Consider the following 19532-nt stretch of genomic DNA (forward strand, 5'->3'; position numbering starts at 1 on the left):
TACTTTAATGCAAGGTAGATGATTCAAAAATATCAGGAAAGATGTATATCTTTGTACCGTGTTAGCCAGTAGATAGAAGAATATTTAGAATTGAGAGTCCTTAGTGGTTGATACCTTTTAATGGCTAACTGAAAAGATGGTAACACATTGCAAGCTTTCGAGACTACTCAGGTCTCTTCATCAGGCATTGACTAATACAACATATGTGACTCTTCAGATTTTGTATTAGTCTAGCCTGATGAAGAGACCTGAGTAGTCTCGAAAGCTTGCAATGTGTTACCATCTTTTCAGTTAGCCACTAAAAGGTATCAACCACTGAGGACTCTCAATTCTAAATATTCTTCAAAAATATCAGAAACCTTGCTGTTTTTATATATATAGTGAGACAACATGTAATAAGATTTTTCATAAAATTCTAGGATCTTTTATTTAATTAAAAAAATCCTCATCCTCTCTTCTCCTTCACCAATCTATACGGTAACATGGTGAAATTGTGCCTGCAGCTACCACCAGGGGGAGCTCACAGCATAGGGATTTTTACAGATCTGATTGACACAACAATACCTTCCTATGCAATTGACACCACCCCTAGTGGTAGCAGAAAGAATTACATTCTTCACTAGTTATATTTTTTCCTAAACCAGTCCAGGTAACAAGGACCTCACTAAGTGCGTCCCTTGTGTGAGATGACCAGGCAGGCCAAGAATGTGCAAAACTCATTAAAGAGATACATTATGGAGGCCCAGACCACTTTGAAACCTCCCAGGGCTGCGGTGTATATGGCTATTTCTTTTTTATGCTTTTAGACCCTTAAAGGGATGCTCTCATCAGAAAATGACATACTGATTATATCAAGGTTTTGCGTTACATGTATTTTTTTATTATTTTTGTCAACTTTTTTTTCATATCCCAATCTTCTTTTTAAAAAAATAATAAAGTTAGTAGTAAAATCACAGCTCACTTCCTCCCCCTCCAATCGCAATGACTTTTGCACACGCTCATTAGCTGCATCAGTGTCAAAGATGGGGTTTGGTTGCTGTTGCTAATGTACATGTGCATTTCCAGAAGTAACAGAAAATTAGTCTAATCTTGCCCTAGTGGCCAATGTAAGAATTGCAGTATTTTTTTTTAACTATTATTTTTAACAGATTGTGATATGGGTGGAGGATTTCCCACCAAAATTGAAAAAATACATTACATTTAAAATAAAGTTCTTATTCAATGAAGCATCCCATTTTTTAGGACTATGGACCATAATTCACTAATTCAAGGTGTAATATAACGTACCGTAGGTCTGTACAGTGACCTCTGGGGACTTAACGCTTTTGGTTTCTGACCCAAGTTGTAGGACGGCCTCGCAGGTGAAGTTCTCACGGTTGTCTCTGCGGCTAGCCTTGAATTCGTAGACGTGACTCACTGTCCGTTTATCCACCACATGCGGCCCATTATACGACCTACTGGCGATGACCTCCTCTCCCCTGAAGAAGTTTATGGTAAGATACTCCAAAGGAGCAACTTCATGGACTGTACAGTTGATCTTATATTCTTCTCCTTCTTCCACTTCAGTCGCCATCTCTATAGTGACGTTGGATGGCAAAGCTGCAACAATATTCATTTTTTTTAATATTTTTTTTTAAATTGGTAAAAAATGATGAGAAAACCCAAAGGGGCTACAAAAAAGGGATAATTTTTCCAATTTATTAACAATTAAGATAGAAAGAGAGGCAAATCTATGCCTGCCATTTTAGACGCTATCTTTAGATCATCAAAGATGGGATAAATGTATTAATAAGAGGCACCAGTCTCAATAAACTGACCCCGCAGTGTTTTCCTAAACTCCTCACTGGTGGGAGCTTTCCACATAGAGACTTTTACGGCTGCCATTGAGTTTAAATGGGGTTCACCGACCAATAATCTATATAAAATAAGCTCAAAATTTTGTAAAAAAAATGCTACTCAATACACTAAATCCCACCACTCCCGTTACACAGATTTCTGGGTTCCAACTTCCTTTTCATATAGGAAATGGCCTCTCAGCCAATCACTTGTTTTGTTTTCTCCTCTAGAGATGTTCTTAAATCAAGACCTCCCCTGCTCTATTAGCCATAGAGAAAATCAGATACAGAAAAAGTCTTTCACTCTTGGAGGACACAATATGTGTAATGCTTCATTTATCCTGCGGTGGTGCTGCAGGGAAATTGAACACTTGTTTACTAGGTTTCATTGCAGGAGATGCTTGTAGGGGGATACCCTTCTAGTAAAAATGGATAACCCCTTTAAGAAAAAACACCCTGATTCTGGCCTCTGATACGTAACATGCTACTTACCATATGCCAATACTGTGGTGGTACTTGTTGATTGCTTTCCATCTCCGATATAAAGGCAATATAATGTTGAGTTCTCCCAGTCATCTACAATAACTTCTGCTGCCACCCAGTTTGTCCCCCGTATGAAATCGATCCTCCTTAATCTGGTTTCATAGAATGTTTTGTTGGGAACTGAAGTCGAGCAGTTTAGCCAAACGGATTTGTTAAACGGGACGAACAGCACAGAACTGTGGGCTTTGACCTCCACCAAGTCCTCAGATCTCACTGCAAAAGAAATCACAAGGTATAATGGACTGACATGACCATCTTCCCATACCTTACATTATAAGAACTGAAGTCCCTGAAGACCAATATTTGCCCCCTAGGAGACATATATATTTCTAACTTACAGTAAATTCATAGATGTTGAAGTCCTCAGGTTTATATTAGTAAGAGGGGAACATGGGAAGGACAGCTTTGGGCGGATTTTCTCATGGTCCTCCTTAGGCGGTGGTATGGAGGAGCTGTCCCACTCGCCCGTATGTTGTTGTTGACTTGTTTGAATCATTTCATATTAAAAATAAAGCACAAGTTATATTTGCGACGGTGTGTGTGACGGACCAGACAGAGACCACAGACTGGTGAGCAATCAAACAACCTATATTGGGAGAATATTCCACCAAATATTGATACGATTCCCCAAGATGTTCTGCTGCGCTAAATGCACTTGGGAAATCATCAAGATCCCCTGTTGGCAGCTCCTTATAGTGCAGCGGCATCCCCACTGAGCAGTGATGAGGCAGTGACACAGCAAAGTTCAAAACAATAGCCAACTCACAGAAAAACACAGCACACAATATTCTCTGGATCGCAGCTGGGAACCATATCCTCTGGATTCCAGTCAATAAACACACCAGTCATCCTCCGGTTTATCACCGGGTACAAGACAGTCAACCTCTGGATCACAGCCGGGCACAGGACAGTCTACCGCCGAGACCAGTTGCCATGGGTGACTGTGTAAGGGGGTGGCGTTGCTATGGGCTGTAGAGACAAGCTGCCACTTTAAAAGACAACACCCCCCTTGGTTAGAGCAATGGGACATTCTCTCTCCCCTGCAGTAAAGACTGTGTGGTTTCTTCTTCCAGCACTGGAGAGGGGAGGGGCTGCTTTTCTGTGTGTGTGAGTTGAGAACCGAGATTTCTGCAGGAAGCAGACGAGCCTGCCTGGAGATGTGAGGAAAAGAACGTTCAGTCTGAGACTGTGACTTTGTAAACTATTCTGGGGATAACAAGGTGGCTTATCTGTGTTGCTGTGAGCAGTCATGAAGAAAAGACAAGAAAGGAATCCAGAGGAGGGAATCACTGTTTCTAGGAGCATCACTGGACCTGCACACAAGGAAAAGACCACATTGCACAGAGCTTCCAGGAAGAAGTGGGCACCATCTTGCAAAGTGGATTGGAATGAGATACCAACACTACTGTGAGTGTTAACCTCTTCTGTGCACATGCTAGGGTTTAAGATAGGCTGCAATGGATAGAGCAAGGCAGCCGTGTGGCCAGGTTAGCAAAGGCCAGATAGGTTATAGTTAGTGTAGCATCATACATTCCTTTACTGTGTTGTCTTGCCAGTTGAATAAATACTGTGAGCTGTTATAGTTGGTGCTCCGTGCTGTTTGACAGCCCAGCTAAAGAATATTATCCTTGTAAATTGTCTGTTTCCATAGCATACCCGTTTCTGCATTTTCCTATACACTGCATTCCTTGCCTGTAAATAAATTAACCCTTTGTTGCTTGCACCTCATCTTGTGCACCGTAGTTTCCCTGAATTGTGGTGGTCACCCGGCCATCGCTTCAACTGCACTGTTGTGTATGCTGTGGGTGCCAGGCTTTTCAGCTTTGCTTGCCTGTGTTGCCTCACACAGGTGGAGCTCTGCAGAGCCTTCTGCTCTGCACACTTGCAAGACTAAACTAACACTGACCCTGACACACCCAAACCCTTTACTGCAGGGTTTTTAACTGGAATCTGTGGAGGTGGGCCACATGAAAAACCCGGGCCAGGAATGAAGCGGACTGCACTACTATCAGCCTGTAGTCCATTTCAAACACAAAAACCTAGAGCAGGTTTTCCCTAAATCTGTCTTGGACAACCAGCATGTCCAAGACGTATACTCACACTTATTCTGCATTGCAACCACAACCATGGCCTCAATACGCCTCTGTGTGCATCCTGGGGGGAACAAACAGCGACCCCTACATGTGACACCGGTCACTGCCTCACATCTTGTGTAATCACTGACCAATGACGTCCCAGATGTGCTCGATGGGAGACAAGTATGGAGGACATTGTAATACAGGCCACACAGAATGCTCACAGTAGCTCCAGAAACTTGTGGTCTGATGTCGTTTTGTTCAAAATCGGATTCTGGGACACTTTAGAGAAACAGCTGTACCACTGGTTTCCCAAACAAATCAATGTAATCCCGAGATGTTGGTGTACCTGGAATGAAGACTAAATGGGTTCGGCTACTGTATGTTTTGCCACCCTTAACCATAATCGCAGGAGTAGGACCTACACTATGTGACATTCCCTCCCTGCCAAAATAGTCTCTACAGAAATCTCTGGCTATTGTTGTGTCCAAGTCAAATGTGGTTCTCATCAGTGAAGAGGACAGACCTCCATTCCACCCTTCATTACCATCTCTGTACCCATGAGAGCCTTTGAGAGTGATGGCCTGAGGTCAGTGTAAACGGAGGTCTGGCTTGTTGTGCACAAGACTAGGGCGCTGTATTTTGGTGCCCTAGGCTGATTAGTCAGACAGAGCCACTTACCGCAGACATGTTTGCTCTCATGGCTTATGCAGCCATCTACATCCATGTCAATAGCACAAATAAAAGTGAAGACCAGACCCCTGACTGATTGACTGCAGAGCTTATGTGGCATAACAGTGCTACGTGAGTCCCAGCAGACCTGGTGCCGATATTGCTGTAACGGCGCCATTATGGGAGGTGAGTATATGTATAGATTGTACTTTACAAAAAGGAAACCTTAATTTAAAAAGGGGCTTTCCAGGTAGTGGAAAACCTCTTTATGGGTATGTACATACAACACCCTCTTTCACTGGCTGAGTCGCTAAATTTCTCTCTGCGAAACTGCTTCATGAAATCATCGGTGGTCTTTTTCCTGAAGCGGCTTAGCTGTCATTTTTTTTGGCTATTTTAAAGAGGGTTCCAGGCGGAAATTACATGCAAAAGACTTTGTGTGCACGTAGCTTTAAGAGGATCTTTGACAGAATTCAGAATTAGGCCGGGGTCACACTAGAGAGGAACATGGCCGAGTGAGAGGCGCTAAAAGCACGCCTTACACACGGACCAATGATTCTCTATGGGGTCCCTCGCACCAGACGTATATTTCTTGGGCGTAGTCTACGGTCCGTACCATTCACAGCATGCTGCGATTGTCAGCGTACTACGCCCGTAATACGCCAACGCAAGTCTATGGGTGCGCAAAAAATACGGATTACACACGGACCACACGTGTGACTTGCGAGAAATACGCAGGTCTTTTGGCAGGTGACAGGAAATGGGCCAATCCATCATCAGGAATCCTAGACATGCAAATGAGCTCAAAAAGCGCTCCAGACATCCCGGAAGTACGCCTCCACGGAGTACAGCAGCAGCATGGCGTCCATATTTCCTGAAGGTGGAGATGCTCATTGTACTGGTGCAGGAGCGGCCAGAACTCTGGGACCAACGTGATGCCCATTATGAGAACCGGGCAAGAAAGGAGGCGTCATGGAGGCGCATATGTCGCCAGATGTTCCATGATTTTGGTGATCGGCCACGTGAGGAGCAGCAGAAACTGAGTAAGTACGAGGCCAAAAAATGATTAAAATTACCTCACATCAAAAAATGCATATAGAATCACCCCCCCCTCCCCTTCCTGTGCTTGGACTTTTTTCCTCATGAGGCGGGTAGATTTTGATGTGACACATGGTTTTACACTGCCATAATTTGGCCCAGGCCACAAGCTCCTCATCCTCTTGGCCAACCAAGTTATTAAGTGTAGTTACTTGATACATGAACTATTGTGACCCTGTGTATCTGGCCTGGATGGGCCAATTAGATATGCCACCCTGGGTAGAAAGCACACCCCAGAAGGCCACATGCCTAGACTACTGGTAGCAAATGTGACCTATCAAATATGTGTAATTGAGAATATTTAATGTCACATTGCAGTGGAAGATGTGATGAGACGCTGGCGCAGCATCTGCGATCAGTACAGGCGGGAACGTCAGCAGCGGTCCAGGAGTGGGGATGCGGGCTACGTCAAACGAAAATACATTTATTATGACCGCCTCTCCTTCCTCGCCCCTATTCTGGATCTGAGACCGTAAGTAGATACCTCACACCACATTGCACCCATACTTTACAGGGCCAAAAATATTAATGTATTTTTGGCTCTGTTCTATTTCATAACAGAACTCACTCCAACCTTACGGATAGAGGAACGGGCTCAGATACAGAGCCCATAATTGACCCTGTAGGGGATGAGGTGGCTGGCTCATCTCCCCCTGCAAGAAGCATAGGTGAAGAATCCTCTCAGGAGAACCCATTGCCTGCGCCCCAAACCCCACCACCAGGACCGTCTGCTGCTGCACTATCACCCATACTGGAGGAGCAGGGCAACATGAGCAGCAGCCCAGCTGCCCAGATCCGGGGCTCCCCACAGCCTGCTGTAACATCCCGGCCAGGACGAAGAAGGCGCCACATCCCTGCCCAAGATACCAGGACCAATGTGGACACAGGGGTCCTAAATTATCTGGCTAGAGTGAATACAGATGATGGGGAGGAGGCATACTCACGTAGCCTGGCCCTTTATCTCCGTGCCCTTTCCCGTGAGGTGACGCTCCATATTCGAGGATGTTTTCAGATCCTGCTTGATGCAAACACATCCCCCAATACCCCATATGAGCTGTTTGAATATCTGGAGAGGTGGCAACTTTCCCCCCGAAATCTAATGCGCATGAGACAACCCACACAGATGCTTGCTCAAGCAGGGTCTGAAGATCCTCAAATACGAGGGCCTACACCTCACCTCCTTCCTCCCCCTACCCAACCTTCACAACAGCAGCCACAAATGTCAGCCTCTAGCCAACCCCACCAATATGGGCACTTTTTCCCACCCAGTGTTGGAGGCTGGTCCCAACCTGGTTGGGGACGACATGGCTATATTGGTGGGTATGAGACACAGGCCTACCAGAGCCAACAAGATGCCCCTCTTCATTATTACTCTGGCCAGTACCCCCAACAATCCCAGGAGGAAGGACACTACCCACATCATGGGCAACAGTATGCCCCCACACAGGGCGATGGCCAAGTTGGGCAAAGTAGCCAGCAGCAACCACAGGCTGCTCTTCCGCCTTCTCCTTCCCCAACTTTCCACAATTTATAACAGCATAAAAACATGCAAATTGTTTACGCATACTGTACATCAGTGTCCATAAGCGGTCTGATGGCAGGAGATGTCCAGTGTGGTTCAACTGGTGCTCAAAATCCCAATCCAAAGGAAAAAAGAGGTGGTCTCCATCATCAAAATTATATAAAAAAGATAAAACTCACATTTATTAGGAAGGTTTTCTAATCATTTTAATAAGCCACCATGACAGGTAAGGCTACCTTACGCGTTTCTGACACATATTACATGTCTGTAATAAACACAATATTTCACCGCGCTATACTGGGAAAGTCAAAGGATCAAATTAGAAGACTGACTTGATAATGCCGAGAAAAGGCGTGCTGCCCTTATTCAAGTAGTCACTTTTTTGGCAGCTAAATATATTCCAGAATCAAGGCGAACAGCCTCAAGAACATCACGCTCTCTCTATGTATTATCAAGTGAGTAGTCTATTTTGATCCTTTGACTTTCCCAGTATAGCGCGGTGAAATATAGTCTTTTTTACAGACATGTAATATGTGTCAGAAACGCGTAAGGTAGCCTTGCCTGTCATGGTGGCTTATTAATATGATTAGTAAACCTTCCTAATAAATGTGAGTTTTATCTTTTTTATATAATTTTGATGATGGAGAACACCTCTTTTTTCCTTTGGATTCAAAATGTCTAATGTAGCAATTTTGTTATTGCATTCTGGTTTTTTGGATACGTGTGAAAATTCTGTATTTCTAAAATGTTCACATCTGCAAAAAGGCCAATTTGGCCCATTGCCCCAGTTTGTCATAGGGCAATAATATGTTTGCCTTTAAAAAAACAAAAAAAAAAAGGCAAAAGTAAAAATTTGTCTACTCCAGTTTACGTCTCTGTCTCAATTCTCAAACACCGTGTCAGCATACGAACATACGCTTACCAATGCAATTAAACAGTCATAGAATCAGAAGGGGTAGAAATATATATATATTTAGACACACAGAAAAACCAAAATTATAACATAGACACAGCATTCTCTTGCCAAGAAGTTTCCCCCTCAGGTGACATAATGTAATTAGTGAAAATATCACGCACTTTGAGGCCAGAGAGTGGTCTACATTGAGGGTTGATAGGTGGTCTCGCCCTACGCACAACACCATCAGAGGAGGAACAATCATGTATCCTGGTGAAGTTATGCAGAACAACACAGGCTTTGACAACTTCATTAACATTTTGTTCACTCAGCTGAATGGCAGACTGGAGTACCCGCCATTTGGCACAAAGAATCCCAAAGGAACACTCCACCAGTCACCGAGCACGTGATAGTCGCAAGTTAAAAATTCTGCACCTGTGGTCAAGGTTGCGCCGGGGATATGGCCTCATGACATCGTGCGATAACTGAAACGCCTCATCTGCCACTAGGACATAAGGGACTGATTCTTGAGTGGAGCCTGGTAGCTGGCGTGGTGGTGGTAGATCCAACTGGTTGGTGCGTAGCCACCCAGCCATAATGGAAGTATTGAAGACTCTAGAGTCTCCCGTCCTTCCATAGGCCCCAATGTCAACAATTATAAACTTGTATTGAGGGTCTACCAGAGCCAACAATACAACAGAAAAGTATTGTTTATAATTGAAGAATTGGGCACCAGAGTTCGGCGGCTTACGCACCCGGATATGTTTGCCATCAAGGGCCCCAATACAATTAGGAAACTGGCAGTCCTCCTCAAAGTCCCTTGATATCCTCAACCAGTCTTCCATCCTGGCCTCGGGCATGACCACTTGATGGAGTCTTGTCCATATTTCAATACATGTCGACCTGACTATGCCAGAAATGGTAGATCTTCCAATGAGAAACTCATGGTGGAGGGCGGCATAAGACAGGACAGTGGCCAGGAAGCTGAAGAACAACAGAAAAGGAAGATTTTAGAATGCACAAATTCCAAAAAAAGCAGGTACAGTCATACCAAACTTGTTAGGAATTCAGAGCAAATAACACACACATATTTGGTTGCACAATTACTAAGTGATATTCAGCACATATTCCACATAACATTCTGGTCTGTAAGTTGAAATATATAGGTGGACTAAGATGAGGGCATTAAACTTAGTCCAAGAAGCAATAAATACTTACTTTAGCACACACATCATGAACATAGAGAATGTGGTCGTGTAGTACATACCGTATTGTGAGTAGAAGTCGCTCCTCTGCAGATATCGCTCTGCGCATCCTTGTGTCCTGAAAGGTTATCCCAGGGCGCACTGTCTCCAAGAGTCGATCAAATGTTACAAGGCTCATGCGACAGTACTGGTAAAATTTCTCCGGATGCTCCCGCAGAGAAGAATAGAGGCGGTGAAAATGACCTCTTGTGAGTCGTTGCCTCAAAAGTGGATAGACCCCACATGCGTCTCCTCCTCCGCGGATCCACTGTCACTGGGTATGGTTGGCCAAAGCGGCGTGACAAAAGCCAGGTAAAGAGAACCTGCTCAGTTGTGTTGAAAGTCAGACTGTCTGCCATGTTGCACATACAACCCCAACACACCTAGTGAAGGCAAGGTCACAAATGGACAGAATGGAGGCAGCCACCTGTTCCTGAGCCAATAAATAGGGTGCAGGCTAATGATATAAATTGTTTGCAGGCCTCAAAACCGTTAAATGTCCATTTTGCAAGGCTGCGAGAAAATCTCGCCATACGGATTGCATACGGATTACATACAGATGCTGACATGCGCAAAATACGCAACCACACCTTGCTTACGGATGACATACGGAGCACTATTTAGGGGTCATTCATCCGTATTACGCCTGTAAACTACGGACCGTATTTTGCATCGGTTAGTGTGACTCCAGCCCCTTCTTCAGTTATCTCTTCTCCACTGATTCTGGAACAGTTTTTCTTTTATTTTTGTGTCCCTCAGTTCCAAAGTTGTTCTCCCCTGTTAATAATGATGCAACATTTCCCTTCAACTTACTGGGCGTGCACCACAGAACTTTACGCTACAGTCATGTTTTGATTGGCCAGCGCCGCACGAGAAAAAGTAAACGCCCCCAAAGAACCTCTGACGTGTATGCCCAGAATGGAAGAGAGCCAGAGCATAATCATCTCTCGCCTGGAAAAACCTTTAAAGAGAACTCTATATTTTGTTAATGAAAAACTTTTGTCCGTGCTCAAATATAGAAAAAAAATATTAAATGGAATTTGTCATCAGGATTTACCCCAAGAAGGTATTAAAGGCCCTTTATCATCTTCCTAATACGCTCTTTAAAGAGTTGTCCAGGTTTGGAGCGAAAGTCTGCAGTCAGTCAATGTAACTGCAGACTTGTGAATCCTCACAGTGAGCACTGTGTGCGCTGTCAGGATTCTCCGGTGCCGACTAGACATACGTGTCCTTGTTCTATAAAAGTGCATTGAGCAAGGCCACAAACATCTAGTCAGAATGTGGCCAGGAGTAGGCATATCCCATACTTGCAGCCATGTGACTTACCGCTCCTGGTGCCACCACCGTAGAATCCTGATGGTGCCCGATGTGAGGATTCACAAGGCTGCAGACAACCCCTATAGTGGTGCCTGTATTAGTCATAAATGTGTTTAAAAACAGAATTTATTTGTCCATTTTCTCCCTATCCGCAATCAGTGTACTAGTCCTGGACCACTGTCACTCAATGCCACTGTGCGGGTGGTAAATGGTGTGGAGTGCATGCCCACAGGAGTGTAACTGACATATCGGTGTGTACCGGAATAGGAAAAGAGGGACGGCTTTTTCTCCTCCTCTCAGCTCCCCCAGCACATGCCAGGATGTTCACTGCACTCCTGGGGGCATGGTCCTTACCCCTGCACAATAGCAATGGTTGACAGCGGCTCAATCAATGCAAATCAACGGGTGCAACATTTTTAATTCATCTAAAATGCAAAAATAATTCTTAGCTTGGGGTCTGGTTGTAGGGTAAACGAGGCGGCACACAGACATTTAAAGGGAATGTGTCATCAGAAAACGACCTACTTTACATTCATACTTCCTGTTCTTTCAGGATGACTTTTCAGCAGACTTATTATCAGCACAGGCAGGATTACGACAGGTAACACCTTCATCAGAGGAAAACATATCATTGGTGCAAATTGGTAAGTGGACCACTGCCACCTCCAAAACAGGTGGAATTTTTCATTAGGATGGACTATTGGACCTTAAGGTCTCAAATACTGTCCATGCACAGGACTCTTTTCTGTCTATGTCCGCCCCTGACCCCTATACGCAGCTGATAACACAGGGTCCATCAATCACAATAGACGATATCACATCTTCACCTGCTCTCTTTCCCTTCATGATGACATTTGCACACGCTCACTAGATGCTTCAATACTAGTGCTGTTAATGTACATGTGCATTTCCTGAAACATTAGGAAACTAGAGTGTAATAAAGCCCCAGTGGTCAGTGTGAAAAAGTCTTCTAGTCTTTTTTTTATGGATCGTGATATTTATTAAAAAAAAATTAAAAAAAGGGCAAAAATGTGAAAAAAAAATTAATTGAACACAAAACCCTGATTGAAACAATAAGTCATTTTCTGATGACACAGGGGTAAGTTATTACCTATCCACAAGGTTATAACTAGCTGATCGCTGGGGATTAGTGCTGAACCAACGTGCTGAGATAAGGTGTTATCTGAGGGTGCTCCAATACTATGTTCCAGTCCCCGTGGCTGCATGTCTCGCGGCCGTTTGACAGGAGCAAGACATGCAGGGATTGCCTAATAAACAGGATTCGGGGGTTCCTGGGATTAGTAAAACAAGTTTTATTATAAATTTGTGAGCAGGAACTTGAAAATTACCCACGGACCTAGAAACGGCGAGGTACAGGAGAGACCGACCGGGCCGAGCAGCTGGCTTCACCAGTGTTTAGTTCTGATGAAACTCCCATGAGATGCCTGTCATACCGAACATACTCCAGATGCCCTCTCCCATGGAGCAGCATCCCAAATCTCACTCCCAATAATAGGACCCATAGCGCTAATTTAGAACTGCTCTGGATTAACCCCCTCACTGCCACAACCAAACTTTGGCCTCTTTTTTTTTTTTCTTTTTGGCCTTTATTATTATTTAGATGTTGTGTTTTTTTTGTAGGACACGTCGTATTTTTCTAATGGAACCTACTTTGTGGTTACATATAATGAATTCTATACATTTTAATAACTGATTAGACAGGAGCCTGGGGGTATAATAATATTATAATTTTTTCTCTTTTTTAATGAAGTGGTGGTATCAATGAAATATTAACTTGGGTCAGTACAATTTTGGGTGTATAGGTGACTTTTTAATACATTTTTTTTTTACATTTTTTTAATTTTTAGTAGGGCTATGGATCTGGACCATGTGGTCATCGCAGAGGTCTGCTCTGGGTCACATCTTGAACCAGACTCCTCAGGGAACCTTCCAGAACTCTGTCTAGTCTCCACAGAGACTGGAGGTAGCTCCTCCCATAGAACCTTGGTGACAGGGTCACCGACCAATAGGATAACTCTCAATTCTTGTGTCAGACTTCACATTGTGAGATTAATATATAAATCAAGGAAAGACTAGAAGCAATGGGATGAAACTGAATGGGAGGAGACACAGATTAGATATTAGAAAAAACTTTTTGACAGTTAGAGTGATCAATGAGTGGAACAAGCTGCCACGAGAGGTGGTGAGTTCTCCTTCAATAGAAGTCTTCAAACAGAGGCTGGACAGACATCTGACTGGGATGATTTAGCGAATCCTGCTTTGAGCAGGGGGTTGGACCAGATGGCCCAGGAGGTCCCTTCCAACTCTACGATTCTATGATTCATGAATATATGAGATTAGTGAGTAACGGATTCATTTACACCATATAACAGTAAGGCTGTGTGCACACGCTGCGGAAAAGGTGCGGATTCATCCGCGCGGATTTTGTACAATCCGCAGGTGAAACCGCAGGTCAAAAGACCTGCGGTTTTAAATGCGGATTGCTCTGCGGTTTTGCCCTGCGGTTTTTCATCTCCTCAATGGAGGAGATGACAAACCGCAGGAGAATCCGCAGAAAGAATTGACATGTCAATTCTTTCTGCGGATTGAAAACCGCAGATAATCCGCGCGGAAAATTCCGCACTGTCTGCACTGCGGTTTTTGATTCCCATAGGGAATCATTGTACTGTACACCGCAGCAAAAACTGCTGCGGGTCCGCAGCGGCCAAAACCGCTGCGGAACCGCAGCAAAATCCGCAGCGTGTGCACACAGCCTAAAAGGAGAACTTAGGGCTGAGTTGAGGTGTACAAAAGCTACTCACGGTCCAGGGTTACTTAAAGGGACATACCCAGTCTGGACCGGGTCACTACACCGCAACATGTGCACATACCCTTAAACCTCCGGGATCAGAGTTGTCTCAGATCCCCGGCTTGCAGTAGAGTATCAGGTGTGATATACCGGTGATGCCAGTAGTAGGGATTTCAGCTTTAAAGGGGTTGTCTACTACTTGAACAACCTGTTCTTAATCCGTATGTTTGATAACACTTCTGCTCAGGGACTGGAGTAGCATTTCTGGAGCACAAAATTGGCAGCACATTTCATTAATTTATGTGGGCGAGGGCATGCCCCATCCTGGCTCCTCCCCAGTTCCCTCATTTCGGCAGAGGCTGATGGAAACTGGTGTGAAAATGCAAAAAGTCGCGGCTTTTCAAAGTTTTTACAGCGCTTTTCTGTCATAAAAGCTGTGATGAATTGGTTCCTATTAGTGATGAGCGAGTATACTTGTTGCTCGTTTTCCTGAGCATGCTCGGGTGTCCTCCGAGTATTTTGGCGTGCTCGGAGATTTAGTTTTCGTTGTCTCAGCTGCATGATTTGTGACTGCTGGACAGGCTGAATACATGTGTGGAATGCCTGTTTGTTAGGGAATTCCCACATGTATTCAGCCTGTCTACAAGTCGCAAATCATGCAGCTGAGACGACGAAAACTAAATCTCCGAGCACGCCAGAATACTCGGAGATCACCAGAGCATGCTCGGGAAAACGAGCAACAAGTATCCTCGCTCATCACTAGTTCCTATGTGTCGCCATGGTAACAGACTACAAAGCTGTGTGTAGTCAGATCCTGCAGTCACATTTTACTCCATTCCTTTTACAAATGGTAGATGATGGGGGTGGAGACGGTGGTGTAGGGGGGTGGTGGAAGTAACATGAGACTGTAGGACTATAGATAGGGTTTGTTTGTTGTCCATACTAGTGAGATTTGTGCAATTTCCGTCCGCAAAGCTGTGCCATGAAAGAGTGATGGGTCTTTTTCTGGAGTGTGAAATACTATGGAAAATGCAATGTAATTGTGAGCAGGAAGGACTCTGGATGCTGGCGCTATTCACGAGTGACCCGCCGCTCGTATTGTTAGAGGGGTTGTTTCAGTAAATGAGTCTATTTCACTGAGGTGTCTTTTTATTGGAAATGGACATTAAAGAGAGGGGGAGAATCCCTTTGTCTTAGACTTCCAGAATGAAAGAGAATAGATTCATCTGAATGAGCACCACGTGAGGCATCATGCACACAGCCATATTACAGGGCCCATAGAAATGCATGGGGTCTTAAGGCCCCGTTACACATAACGATGTCCCAGCGATCCCACCAACGATCCGACATGGATGGGATCGCTGGGACATTATTAGGCTGATCGCTGGTGAGCTGTCACATAGACAGCCCCTCCAGCGATCAGGACCAGCGAGCAAGCTGGTTACCAAGGTAAATAGCGGGTAACCAAGAGCCGCGGCTTCTGGATACCCGATGTTTACATAAGAAACCAGCGTCCAGCAGTGTCGCTGGTCCTGATCGCAGCGATGCATGCTGGCCAGTGGAAGACCGGCCATCAAAAAATGGCCCAGGCCGATCGAGCACGGTCAGCGATACCCGACGGGGGGGGGGGGGGGTCGCTGCTCCCCGTTACACACAGCGATCTCGCTAGCTGTGTGTGATGGGGCCTTTACTTTACCTACTTATGCATTTGATCGAATTCTCCCTATGGTAAGATTGTGCTGGATTTTGACTTGTTCGATGCCATGTTATGGAAGCATTGGTCTAGGGGACATTCCTCCCACATACAACCCCCTTTAGATCAAGGTGTGTTGCTATACATGTGCCCCATACAGTCCCCCGCACACGACGAATGGCGGTAATGATCAGTATCGTGACAATCAGGCTCTTCCCTTGCTCATTGTTTCCAAAGCCCGGGCCCAGAGGAAGATGAGATGATTACATGGGAGAGGAAGCCATTTGTCTCTTATTACACAGTGCTCAGCTCAGATAATATAATGGCGGATGTAAGGTTTTTATTATTATTTGCTTTATCTTTGCCCTTTTTTATTGCAACATGTCCTCAAAAAAGACCTTTGGTGGGCAAAAGGTATCCCAGTGTGTAGTGGGTGTAATTATAATAATAATATCAGAAAATTCCTCCAATTAGAAATGTAGTATAGTTCTTCTGATAAGCTGTATTGCTTACCCCATGTGCAGGGCATTGCTGTAGCTGGTGCTTACCCCATGTGCAGGGCATTGCTGTAGCTGTTGCTTACCCCATGTGCAGGGCATTGCTGTAGCTGTTGCTTACCCCATATGCAGGGCATTGATGTAACTGTTGCTTACCCTATGTGCAGGGCATTGCAGTAGCTTAGGTGTCCATGGATGCGCCAACTCTTAGTGACAATTAGCTGTTAGTGGTAACCAGGTATACCTAAGCTACTGCAATGCCTTGCATACGTGGTAAGTGACATAGCTAATCAGGAGAACTATACTACATTTCTATTGGAGTATTTGCTAATAGTATTATTATTATTATTATTACACCTACTATATATTGGGACAGGATCTTGGAGATGGGAACACACCTTTAACTTGATGAAGAACTAAATGCAATGAATGTTTGGCTCCATCACATTCGCATGATTCCCCAATCTGTCTTTTCTTATCTATAAACTGATGTAGAACTGCTGGGAGTTTGCGGCCATCGTTTCCTACCCTCATCCCGATACTAAAGACCTTCCATAACACGTACAGCAGCAGACAGGCGCCATCTGTCCAGGAGCTGCTATAGCAATGGTGAGAAACATTCCCTTTAAGAGGAGTTGGTGATCCCATGGAGGAGAAGGGTAATTCTCTGCTGCGCTCCTGCCAGGAGAAAAATCTCTGCAGTTAACCTCTTCAGTGCCGTGAGTTGGCCTGTAGGTGGCACTGCACAAGGCAGGTAGGGCCTTAAAGAGGTATTCCCATCTCCAAGATCTTATCCCAGTATATAGTAGATGTAATAATAAATAATATTAGCAAATACCTCCAATTAGAAATGTAGTGTAGTTCTTCTGATTAGCTATGTCAATTACCCCATGTGCAGGGCATTGCAGTAGCTTATGTATCAATGGTTATGGCCACTCACATAGTAACAGTAAGTTAGTTATTTGTGAGTATAACCATTGATATCTAAGCTACTGCAACACCCTGCACATAGGGTAAGTGAAATAGCTAATCAGAAGAGCTATCCTACATTTCTAATTGGAGGTATTTGCTGATATTATTACAATTAATATTATTATTACACCTACTACATATTGGGATAGGATCTTGGAGATGGGAATACCCTTTGAATGCAAATATTATGCTACCACAGAGTCCGCCTATATAGTAGGCATAACAGTAAAAGCCCTCCAACACATTGCACTACCATGAGCCTCATATGAGACAGCAGATGGGCCTTTGTTAAGGCCCCCCCCATACACATTAGATAAAAATCAGATGAGCTAACTATTGTGATTGATGGCTCCAAACATCACAGACCACATTGGCCAAAATTGGATTTTTTTGGCTAATAATGCAGTCTGCAGAAGAATTATGAACGTTCACTAGTTGATCACTGGTCGAAATTAACGATCTTTCGTCTCACTGAACCAACCGACGATAATCCTTCATTATGGTCGAAATCGACCATTTTATTAAATTTTTATCTTAAATGTATGTGTTCCCTCTATCCCTCGCCCTGAAGGAGTATTCCCATCTCAGCATCTCAGACATTTATGGTCTATCTACAGGATATAAAAGTATGATAGATGTGGGTCCGACCTCAAAGACCAATCACTAGGTGGGAGCACAAGCGCGGCTCTATCCATTCACTTCTAGGTAAATTACAAAAATAGCTGAGTAAACTGATCCCATTCTCAAGATGGTCTCTGATCTCTCAAGGATTTGTGGCATGGATTCCACCTTTCCCACACCCCCGCCCCAGCAGCAAGCATCGTGGAGGAGTTGGTTTCCTCCTGTCAGATAACTGCTCCTTCCTCCCTATTCTACTGCCACCCTCTGTTACCCTCCCTTTGAGGTGCACTCTGTGCACATCTACTCCCCCTCCAACCTCCAACTAGCTGTCATATACTGCCCTTCAGGGCCAGCCACCACCTTCTTTGAACACTTCACCACCAGGCTACTTCATTTCCTTTCCACTGATATCTCCACTATCATCTTGGGTGACTTCAACATCCCCATTGACACTTCCCTCTCAGCTGCCACTAAACTTCTATCTCTCACTTCCTCCTTCGGCCTCACTCAATGGTCTTCTGCAGCCACTCACAAAGATGGCCACACACTAGACCTCATCTTCACCCGCCTCTGCTCCCTATCTAGCCTCTCTAACTCACCTCTTCCTCTTTCTGACCACAACCTACTTACATTCTCTTCCCTCTCCTCCTCAGTTCCACAATCCCCACCTCAAAAACTTGCACACCCTCGCAGAAATCTTCAACGCCTAGATCTACACTCACTGTCTGAATCCCTCCTCCCTCTTACAGACATAAGTTCCCTACACAAAGCGGATGCTGCTGCCATACTATATAACACCACAATAGCTGTAGCTTTGGAATCAGTTGCCCCTCTCAAACATACCAAAGCTCACAAAATCAACAGACAGCCCTGGCACACCAGTCTGACCAAAGAACTGAGGCGGGCTTCCAGGGCTGCTGAGCGGAGATGGAAAAGATCCCACTCCAATGAGGACTTCATCGCATTCAAACAGTCCCTCATTACATTCAAGGCCACACTTGCTGCAGCAAAGCAAACCTACTTCTCATCTCTCATATCCTCCCTGTCTCACAACCCTAAACAGTTATTTAACACCTTCAATTCTCTGCTCCGCTCCCCAGCACCTCCTCCCTCCCCACTCATCTCAGCTGAAGACTTTGCCTCATTTTTCAAGGAGAAGATTGATAACATCAGACACCGTTTTGGTCAACAACCCTTAGTGCCCTTCCTCCTAACTGCCCTGCCCTCCTCCCAAACAAACTTCTCCACCATTACAGAATATCAACCCTCCACTCTACTTTCAAGGTCACTTCTCACTACCTGTGCACTTGACCCAATCCCATCCCACTTCACCCCAAACCTCACCATAGTCTTCATCTCAGCCCTAACCCACCTCTTCAACCTATCACTAACAACTGGTGTTTTCCCCTCAAGCTTTAAACATGCCTCAATCACACCTATCCTCAAAAAGCCCTCTCGACCCATCCTCTGTATCTAGCTATCGCCCTATATCACTTCTCCCCTATGCCTCAAAACTACTGGAACAACACGTCCATCTTGAACTGTCCTCTCACCTCTCTTCTTGCTCCCTCCTTGACCGATTACAATCTGGCTTCCGGCCACACCACTCCACTGAAACTGCCCTAACTAAGGTCACCAATGACCTACTAGCCACCAAGGCCAAGCAACACTACTCTGTCCTCCTCCTCCTGGACCTGTCTTCTGCCTTTGACACAGTGGACCATTCCCTATTACTACAG

At 44.7% G+C, this 19532-nt stretch overlaps 1 protein-coding gene across 1 annotated transcript in view; it reads right to left on the reverse strand.

Moving 5' to 3' along the window:
- Positions 1-19532, reverse strand: part of LOC141101493 (intercellular adhesion molecule 5-like) — a 42160-nt gene that overhangs the window by 10317 nt on the left and 12311 nt on the right. Inside the window, exons 2-3 of the mRNA XM_073590619.1 lie at positions 2328-2591; positions 1288-1599 (exon numbers count right to left, since the gene is read on the reverse strand). Coding sequence (XP_073446720.1) covers positions 1288-1599; positions 2328-2591 — 576 coding nt within the window. The remainder of the gene's footprint in view (positions 1-1287; positions 1600-2327; positions 2592-19532) is intronic.

This window comes from Dendrobates tinctorius, unplaced genomic scaffold (assembly GCF_039654945.1).
Source record: "Dendrobates tinctorius isolate UK_male_01 unplaced genomic scaffold, ASM3965494v1 ptg000118l, whole genome shotgun sequence".
NCBI classification, from domain to species: Eukaryota; Metazoa; Chordata; class Amphibia; order Anura; family Dendrobatidae; genus Dendrobates; species Dendrobates tinctorius.